Source organism: Amblyomma americanum, chromosome 1, assembly GCF_052857255.1.
Source record: "Amblyomma americanum isolate KBUSLIRL-KWMA chromosome 1, ASM5285725v1, whole genome shotgun sequence".
Taxonomy (NCBI): domain Eukaryota; kingdom Metazoa; phylum Arthropoda; class Arachnida; order Ixodida; family Ixodidae; genus Amblyomma; species Amblyomma americanum.
Window position 1 is genome coordinate 123,453,862 of NC_135497.1, and position 10,417 is coordinate 123,464,278.

The 10,417-nt window shown below is 41.1% G+C and overlaps 1 protein-coding gene across 4 annotated transcripts in view; it reads left to right on the forward strand.

Moving 5' to 3' along the window:
• The window catches only part of Als2 (Amyotrophic lateral sclerosis 2), a 61,505-nt gene extending 51,648 nt beyond the window's left edge, over window positions 1-9,857 (forward strand). For 2 of the 4 annotated variants that reach the window (XM_077646749.1, XM_077646751.1), the window contains 2 exons: window positions 2,738-2,913; window positions 6,424-9,857. In XM_077646749.1, the coding sequence (XP_077502875.1) occupies window positions 2,738-2,913; window positions 6,424-6,468 (221 nt within the window). In that variant the 3' untranslated portion in view covers window positions 6,469-9,857. Of the gene's footprint in view, window positions 1-2,733; window positions 2,914-6,423 lie in introns of all 4 variants that reach the window. The other 2 variants (XM_077646750.1, XM_077646752.1) reach the window with 1 other exon arrangement.
• The last annotated feature ends 560 nt before the right edge of the window (window positions 9,858-10,417 follow it).

Genomic DNA, 10,417 nt, shown 5'->3' on the forward strand with positions numbered 1-10,417 from the left:
CAAAAATATCTGCCGGAAGCTTCTTTCAGTCCTTGATAAGATGATTTTATTCACCAGCAAGTGCTTTAAACTTATTAATTTGTGCGTTAAATTGTGGCTCATAAGTGAATGAGCAGAACTCTCGTCATCCTTCATGAGAAACCATGTTTCCATTTTATTGGCCCTTTAGTGTGAGGACTTTCCGCAATCTATGTATGTAATGTAGAGAATGACCGTGTCTGCGAAGTGGTATACAAAGAGGACCCCAGGCTGCTACAGGGACCCATTAATGCTATAGTGTCATACTTTTAAGGCAGAGCTTAAGTGTCCTCTGAAGTTTTTTTACCTGTGTAACGCTTCATCTCAATTCGAAGAAATTCATGATTGATGCATACAGCTCGGCTATATTTTACTGACAAATACTCAAAATGATAGCGCGTTGCTTCTCTCGGTTTGGTTGAAACGAGATGAGATCTATTACCTGCTATGAAGTAGAACACTTATCTTTCTCTGTTTCAAATACGGAGGGGATAGGGAAGGGCAGGAATTGCTGCCAACGCATTAGTGCCTCTGTCCACCCCACATCGGTCTCGCGAAATTCACACCTAACTCGGGCAGCCTAACAGTGAGCTAAACGTGTCTGGAGTTGTCCGAGTTTCAATAATTGCCTCTGAGTGAGGCAAGCCCAAGCCTGCAAGAAGACGTTGCAGAACTGCATGACAAAATGAAAAACTGGGTAGGTTTTAGTGTGGAGGAGGTTTAACAAAGCCTTTAAGCTTTATAAAGTAGAGTGTAGGGCCACACATCAACATCAGCGCATTTGAGCCACTGTGTTCACGAGTCTATGAAAAGAATGTGCTCTTCAAGTGAATATTGCGTTACATATTTTGCAAAGATGTCTCCTCTTCGATTATACAGCATAAAACTATGATTGAAGATCTGTCAGATGCAACTCTGTTTCAAAAATGACAAACCTAATGGTGTAACTTCCGTGTAATGGTGTAAATTCCGATTTGAGGGTGATGTCCTGCTAGGTAACTGAAGATATTAAAGGGGTCATGACATGGTCTGCCAACAAATTGTGCTTTTACGTTGCAGCTACTAGCCACTACGTTATTATGCGTACTTAAAAAAGAAGTAGGGCTCTACATGCACATTTGAGCTAGAAATTGTAATTTTAAGTTACTGGCTCTAAGCCTCTTTTCCTGGCGGCAACGGCCATATTTAAGCATGAGTGACATCATAAACTGACAGTGCCGTCGTCTGCTGCAAAACTGCCGCACGCAAAGTCGGTACGGAGCAGAGCGCGCACCTACCCAAGCGTGGCCGTGGCACATTGTGATGAAGTCGCTGAGACCGGGTACAAGCTAGGTGTAACAGAGAAGGACACAGGCCTTTGTTGCCTTTGTCCCCCTCCAACTTACCCCCTTCACGCCACCACAACCCAAGCCTGAGCAATGAACAACTCGCTTCCCTATGCTCACCACACGCAGTTCAGTCGTGAGCAAGCACGTGACTGTTAGCCAATGTCATCATGAACAGCGAGCACGCCAGTGTTGCCCGATTGCCACACGATTAAGGAGGACTTTTTAAAAATTCAATTACAAATTACTCACTGCACCAAATGAGCTCATATTTTGTCCAGTGGTTCCGAGATGTATAGCGAACAACATGCTATAAACAACTTGAGTGTAAAAAATGGTGTCATTACTTCTTTAATGACAGTGAGTGGTTGGGGTCCTAGAAAAGTAGATTACAACAGGAGGCTTAAAATTTAGTGTGAAGATAGCTTCAGTAATTTTCAGCAGTCTGATGAAGGAACAGCAGTTGACAATAGACAGTATAAGGTGTCGGAAGTAGTGATGCGGTATGTACACCCAAGATAAGTTGTTGTGGCACGTGTGGACTGTGAGAAAGGAGCTAGCAGGAAGCAAGACTTGATTTGAGTGCATTTTGCAGGCACTCCCAAGTTATGAATGCCAACTATTCCTTACTTCATAAGGAAACGCATTATACGTCATAAGTAAAGCATATAACTCGTGTGTGTCCTGCCTGTAGTCACCTGTGGTGCTGAAACTCCATGGCACAGGGGCCTGTAGTTACGTGTGGCGGTGAAACTCCATGGCTTTTCAAAAGGCCCAGAACACGAATAAGGACAGTGTAGCAAGCAATGGAAGGGGAATTAAAGCTGTAATGTTTGGAGACAAAAGAGAGCAATGAAGACTGAAGAATAAGTGCAAGTTGATGACATCCCAGCTGAAGTGAAGAGAAAGAAATTGACTCTAGTAGGATATGTGCTGCGCAGCACTAACGGCTGGTGGTTTCTTAGAGTGACAATGTGAAGGTCAAAGAAAAGAATATGCGGTGAAGGGCAGCAGAAACATGGGGGGAGCAGTGAGGTTGCTAAGTTAGTTGGAATAGGGTAGCCATGGCTGTACCCATGAGAACTTTTCTTGGTATTGGAGCAAGGCTACAGAGCCAGAGCAGCTAATATAGTGCACAGTGAGGTTATTAGTTTCCTCTTAAAGGATAGTATATGAGTAACACTTGTTAGTTGAGGTATATTTACAACATAAACGAAGATTTTCAACGTTACAGGGCCACAGAAAAATTTTCTTTGATTGTGAGTTGTTTAGTCACATCTGGTTCCAAGAAGCTTCCATAGGTGACGCCAGCTGCTCTAGTGACTGAGCAAAAAACTGCATAGTGAGTGAGACGCCGATGTGTTGATTTTTTAAAAATGTTTTTGTGCAGGAAGTTCAAAAAGGCCTGGGGGACTTTCTTTGGAACATGGATGACCTTTTTCCAGTCTTCCAGTATGTGGTAGTTCGAGCACGAATTCGCAACCTTGGCTCAGAAATTCATTTCGTGGATGATCTCATGGAGCGCCATTTTCAAAATGGCGAGCTTGGCATCATGTTCACCACTGTCAAGGTTAGTAACATGTTTAATAATTTGCTCCATATAATGCATTCTAGCCAAATTTGTGTTCAGTGTGGAAAACTGTGACTGGTTCCTGGCATGAACCGCGGCAGTGGCCTAGTGGTCTGAGCATCTGCCTGGCATGTGGGAGGTGCGCCGCGTTCAATCCCCAGTGCCGCCGGGTACCCACCAGTGATACAGTGGGTACAAGCCTTCCCCTGGTCTGGTGCTCAGCTTATATAGGGTGAAATGCTTGGGAAATAGGTCTTTGACCCCACCTCAAGTAGAAGAAAATACTTTGTGCCATGGCGCTCTTTGGCCGCAGATTCTCTTGCGCTATAAAAATCCATCTTCATCATCATCACGTGATATCAGATCAGGTGAAGGAAAATTATGTGAGCTCACACTAAGATAATATGCGTACAGAATTATTTAATTAATTTATTGATGCTGCAATTGCTGGTGTTGGGATTTTAGCAGATTGGGACAATAAAACAAGTATATACTGAACAGGTAGAAGGTTGAAGCAGTGGTGGTAATGTCACCAGCAAAATATATTAATTTGAAAATGATATGAAAGCATACAACAGTAATATAGAAACTTTGGTAGTGCAGTAACACGCATTAGGTAATATATTGTGTGACCGTTAGTGACAGCTGTAACACTTCAACTTAAGGAAAGGGCTTGGAAAAAATTAAGAAATAATAAACTACTTTTTTTTAAATCCCTAGTGCTTTTTGGTACTACACTGCACATCAGTCATACATTCTTGTGCTCTGCCATTGCACATGTGGGTGGTAATTGTGCAATCTTGAATGTGGTTGCTGGTTGGTCACTTATTATTGAGTACTTTGTCTCCCTGTTTGACACTAAGAGGTGGTTTCAAAGCTTCTGTGGGATACAACTTGTGCAAATCATGGAATACATTAATCAATTCTGCATGCTTAAAATTGTGGTGATAGCTTGGGAGTACTCATAGAGCTCAAAAATATTGTGTGGGACTTAATGTTTAATGTGGGACTTAAAGGGGCCCCGAAACACATTTTCAGTGCATTGTATTGCCTGTTGGTTGCATAGAATGAGTTATAGTGATGCTATTAGCATCGGTCATACCACGTATACTGTGGTTTTTAATATTTTAATTAGCTCGCAAAAACAAATTCGTGGCACTGACGGTGTCACCATACAGTGGCGGTTTTTAGCAGCGGATGTGATTCGTGGCACTGACGGTGTCACCATACAGTGGCGGTTTTTAGCAGCGGATGTGACATCACTTAGTGTGAGCTTGATGATTGGACAAAGAGTAAATATTAAATATACTGCAAATTGCGTTAATGACTAGAGATACGTTTTATCAAGTTTTCGTGTTTTATATTACATTAACAAAACCAACTTGTTTGCCCTAGATAAAAGCACTGTAAATCAAATAAAACAGAAATACACCACCAGAGGCTCTGGCTACTTTTTGCATCGAAGGACTTTGCGCCTCTCTGTAAACATCCTAGGACCTAGCGCGAAACACTTATGGCTACTCTGTATGTATCTGAGAGCGGCTTTGCGGAATCGATCCGATCTAGCCATTGCACTCTATAAGTGTTCGTTTCGGTCCCAAGGAAGGATGCGTTCGCTTCACATTTAGCAGGCAGTGCGCATCGTCAGCTTGTGGAGGATCACCGGGCGGTGGCGCCAGATGGCGCCGCGTTCCCGTCAGCTGCACGCACTCCTTGCTCGCTGTTACCAACCAGCGCGCTAGGAGCGACGGGCAATGGTTGGTGGTAAGCAGTAGCGGTACGCGCTATGCTAAATGTGTCTGATATCTTGCGCAGGCTGTCACACCGTCGCAGTATCTCGCGCTCGAGTTCGGATCTATAAGTAAGGGAACGCCACTGATCAGTGTTTCCTTCTGCGCCGTCAACGTGATGGTGAAGCATGGCTGGGTCAGCTGGGCGTTCACATGGTTGTCGTAACCATGCAAACGGCGCTGCCAGTCTTGGCATGAACGAGTTACAGAGAACAGGCAACCATGGAATGCAAACTTCCACCACGTGCTCAGATAGGCTGTTTTGATTGGTCGCATTAAGTGTCGTCATTGGGAGAGTGAAATGGGAATGGGAAGCTGCGCGACGCAAAAATCGAGTTGAGGGCAGCATTTTGTTTGCTTGTATTTTGAAATTTCTTCATTGAATAACTCCCGTTCCTAAGCATCGATTCTCGTAATTCTTTTTGAGTCAGCATCTGTGTGACATAAAGAATCCATCTGAAGCGTAACCGGCATCCGTTCAAGCGGTGTTTCGCAGCCCCTTTAATGTCTAAAAGCTGTACATGGGCTATGAGAGGCTCTGTATTGGAGAGCTCTGGATTAATTTAGTGTGCACTTACATTACACAGCACCAAGTGTTTGAGTATTTCTCCTCCATCAAAATAAAGCCACCGTGACTGGGATTTGATCCCACATTCTTAAACTCAGCCACTAAGCCGTTGCCGGTGGGTTCAAAAATGTTGTGAGCAGTGTACTGTTCCTGGGTCATTTTGTGTTCTAATGAACGTGTGGTGTTCTTGCATGCTCAGAGCTAGCTTGTAGGCACATGAAAAGCAGTCTGATTTTTAACTCTTTGTGGTCACAATACTTTGCACTCTTTATGGTAGTTTGGATCAGGCACCATTTTTTGAAGCTCTGACACCATGGCTGTGTACAAATGCTCAGTGCAACATTTATATATGCCATTTTTCAGAGTGTTTCAATGCCTCAGCAATAATTTTGCATTGTATGAACGTAATCAAAGCTTTCTTCTGTGTGGAGGTTAGAATGTTTGCTGTTTTGTGCAGGAAAACAGTCTCTCTCCTGTTATCTTTAGGTTTGGTTTTGTCATCAGGTGAATTGCCTATGCCATTTTAAGTGGAGCATAATTGATCTCTGTGCTAATGTTGTCTTCACTGTCACTAAACTTTCTTGAGCCTCTTGTGTGGTACACAAGCATTGTAATCATTACCATAATTTACAACTGTTCTGAAGTATGCCAGCTGGCTTCATGCTTTCTTCTGAGGGCGAAAGAACTGTAAAAACTTATCTTGGAAGAGACTGCAAAAGATGACACTATAGTTCCAGCAAGAAAAACTGGAAAATCTGGACGCTTCAAGTTTAACAGATGCAAAAAGCTTACCTAACAGGTGTTGCTCGACATGCGATTGTTTTTGGTGTAAGATGGCACACAGCTAAATGACTGCAAAGGGTTAATGTACCACCTTACTGTGGTTGATTAGGGCAGGTTTTTACCCTCATACCATTGCCATCTCTTTTGGGATCTTTCTGTTTTCTGTGCAGTCTTTCACTGCTCACTGAGGGCAGACTCATTGGCTGGTTTGTATGTGAGCTTTTTTCAGTGTGTCGCTTGTGGTTTTGTTTCTGATTCACTGAATTGAGATGGTCACTTTCATTTGTGCTGTGGTTTCGTGTGTGTGTGCACGTGCGTGTGCGCGTGCGCTCAAGTACAGATGTGCAATCCATCTCATTCTCTTTTCAGGCATGCTACTTCCAGATACGTACTGAGAAACTAATTCAGGCATAGGCGCACAGTATCTCTGCCTTTCCTACTGGACTGACGTTGCATCCCTTCCTCGGCTCTAATTTCGTACTGATGTGCAGATTTGGGTATATTTGGCAGCAGTTGCATTTTAGTTTAAAAAGCTGTTTTTGCACTTTTTTTCCCTCCATAAGTTCTCTGTTTATAAAATTGATAATACTTTACTTGTTTCGTGCTGACTTTCCTCATTTGTAAGCACATACTGTTGTGTTGGCGGCTATACTATAAGTGCAGACTATTTACTTGCCTGTGTATATGGCTGTTGTGTCAATGGCTATGTTTTATTAGTGTTTACTGGGTTTTGTTACACATCCTGGCCAGTGTTGTTGATGAGAGTTTTTAAGAATATTAGCAAGTATTCTTTTTATAACTTAGTTAGGTTGCTGGTGCAGGTCAGTTAGCATTTGAGATTATACCTAGCTCTTCTTAATGGTTGTTTGCTGCATTTACCGCCTATCAGTACCTGGAACCACACTGTCCTTTTTTCCTTGAATACATGCTCATAATAATTTGAACAAGAGCGAAGCGGTTAGTTTAGAAGGGTTGCATTAAAGGCACTTCGTTGTCTGTGAAAGCATGCAGGCTCTTCGGAATGCTGCTTAAGCTTGTTTAGTGCATGTATGTGTTAAGTACAAAGCTAGTCATAACTTACTGTTTATTCACTTCTTACTCATTGGGAATGACAGCTGGCAACTGTAGAAAGTACCTTGTGATTTAACTTGCATAATAGTAGACTCAGTTTCAGACAAATTGAGATGCCTTATTAGTGCCTTAAATGCAATGCTGTCTAGTACTGCGTTTGAGGAGCCTGCTTGCTCAGGTTGCTGTTTTGGTAATGGAAAGAAATGTTTCAGGTGCTGCTTTAGAATGTGTGAGTTACCATAGGAAATTGACTGCTCATTGCATGCAGATTAAAAGCACAGAGCTTGTCTTTGTTTGTTATCGCTGGTGTTGTTTTCATTTGCAGTCTGATGATTATTGAGTATAAATAATGTACCTTATAAACAACTTCCATACATCAGAGCTTCAAGTCATATTAGTGTGAGCTGCGCAAAAGAAAAATGGTGCCCTAGTATATTTTTATACATATAGAAAATGCTCAAGTCTTAAACAAGCTGCAATGTGACCGCCTGTTTCAGTGACATCCAGTTAGTGCGTGTACCATTGGCCATTAACAGGGTGTACGGCCGTTGTCAGTAGTTGTGTTCTTGTGCCCTTAAATACTTTGTGTACTTTCTTCTTAGCACAGGGAATGTTACCAAAATAGCAAAAATTAATGGAAAATTACAGGTCCTGATTTTTTTTTTCTGACAGTCTGCAAATTGATAACTCCAATGTTTTTTTTTGTTAGCAGTGGAATCATGTCAGCTAGTTATATTTCATTATTTACCACTGTTTGTTGCTTCAGTAGATAAGCAGCAAAGGTTTCTGTGACTGTTTCTTTTTCTTTTTTCAATAAAGTGGCCTATATTTAAACCTCGCTAGTTGCTTGGAATGTTGTGTAAATTCACCATCATAACATATTGATTGCTTGCACACAATAATCTGCTTCCCTTCTAATAAGGATTGAATTTGTTTATGAAAGTAACAAAAATCGTTAGCCACTGGAGTCCATGAAGCAGCATTCATTGTTTTTAGTACATTTACACCGTAGTGTTTCTAATGGTGCCTCTAGCATTTTGAAAATGTAGGTTAGTAGCTCAATATTTTTGTTGCCATTGAGATTGTTGTTGTCAAATTTAGCTGTCTAGTTGATGATAGTTGTTGCCTCTCATTTTGCATAATTTATGGTAACTACTGTACATCACCTTTTTAGAAATTGTTTATGGCAGTCAGGGTTTTTTTGTGCGCTTTCATGTGTCAGTACTGCACGTGCTCATTATTTTTTTTGGGTCTGCTAGTGGCTTGTAAAAGAATCAGCTTATTTTTCCGAAAGGTAAAAGCAGGCCTCTCAAGTTTTTGGAAATGGTGTGCTAAAGCACAGTGCTTGGAGAGTTTGCAATCATGTTTGTAGTTTGCAGTCCATCTATTGCAAGTTTTCTAGTAAAAATCATTACCTGACAAGAGTGTGAACACAGTGTCTCTTTCTGCCTGTTATGGTCAATTGCTAAAATAAGAAAGGAAGTGTGTGTTGTGTGGCAGTCTTGACTTCACATTAAGGGTGCAAATTTTGTACCACATTGTTTCCTGCTACCCAGAAGACTAAGCGCTACCATGAACTTTGGTCCCTCCCTTGTGGAGAGACTTGTACATGCCTATAATTGTATGTACTATATGTAAGCTGTGCACGCTTATGCAAATATGCAATGTGTGCGCAAAACAAGCATGTGGCTTTCTCAGTTTTGTTTTTTGATAGACTTTATGCTGCTGTTTGTTGTTTGCCTAGGTGTTCTGTTCTATATGCATTCTGGTCAGGAACCAGATTGTCACTGGGGAGTGCATACTATTAGGCTTAAAAAAAATAATAACTGTGCCATTCTGTGCATTTTGACAAGCAGGGTGCCTGTATAAATATGCCAAAGCTTACAATAGAGAGCAGGGCATCTCATGCAGACCAAAGTAAGAAACCTGTTGATACATCTGCCTGCATTCCAGTTGTTGACTGCTTACGCAAATGGTTGATGAACTAGTAGTCGTTTTAATCAAATGATGTTGTTGAAAATCTTAATTGGGAAGCTTTAGACCATCACAGCAGCTGCCCCAAGGACTTTATTATGCTTGTAATTTTTCTGCCCTTCAAGTAAAGGAGTAAAATGTTGGTGGAGTGTGAGACTCGATGTAATATTGTGCTTACTAAGGCTGCACTTGGCATGACACTTGTGAGCTTCGTGCAGCGTCCAGGATAGGTGCTTATAGCGGATTACTTAAGCCCTATGTGCTTTCTTTCTGGAGCCTGTTAGAAAAACTGATGCTAGGATTTTGTGGAAATGGTGCTATTTTCTGAAAACGCATTTTCACCAGTTTTGAGAAAGTTAATCAGTTTTGTTCAAGTCGTAGTCTGAAAACATTGTGCTGGTGCCTAAAATTTCAGTTCAAATGGAACATCATAGTTTTTATGTTTTTGCTATGCATGGAAGATATGTGAGCTCTATCACTGTGCAGGGGATTTTTAAGGAGTTGTACCTCACTATGCTACTGTTAATTTTTCTATGTTGTTGAAAACTAGCTGCAAGCAGTCTATTTGTCATTTGCTAGAGGTTGCTTAGCTTTTGTCAGGGAACAGTATTGCAGAAAATTTAAATGTTTTGTGTGGTTGGTATTGGAATTTTTAAATATTTTTGCTGCTATGAGGACACGGATATGTCTAAGAATTGGTATTTTTATTTTACAACTGTACATGCATAAATCATAATGAAATAAATATGTCTACTTCACTTTGCTTGAGATTTCTTTGTCACAAATGAGCTGCCATGCACGTAATAGCATAAGACCACCTTTCGGATCACAATTGAAATTCTTTATGGGTTACACAGCAAATGAAATGGTCTGTTCGGTCAAAATTTTCTAATTTCCTCTTTATTTTTTATCATGATTTTCGGGCCTTCATCTATCTCTTGACGGAATATTATGGTGGAATATACAGAATAAATTTAGTGAATTAAGTTTTTTCTCATGTGCAGTCGTAGAAAACTGTGAGCAGAACCAGGCTGCCGGCAAGTGTAGATGCCTCGTCTGAAACCTCGAGTGATCTGATATATCCTGTTGAAAAATCAAACTGGTGTGGTATAGAAGCAGTTTGCATGTTTAATGCAAACTGCAAAAGAGCTATAGCTTTTTAAATATGACATTTACATTGGGATAATGTTTGCGGCAACAAGCAGCCGAAAAGGACTCTCAGCACCTGAAAAAAAAAAGCCTACAAAATTAATGATGGCAAAACAAAAGAAAGCTGGGACAACATCCAAACTTTAAAAGAAACATGCCCTTGGATACC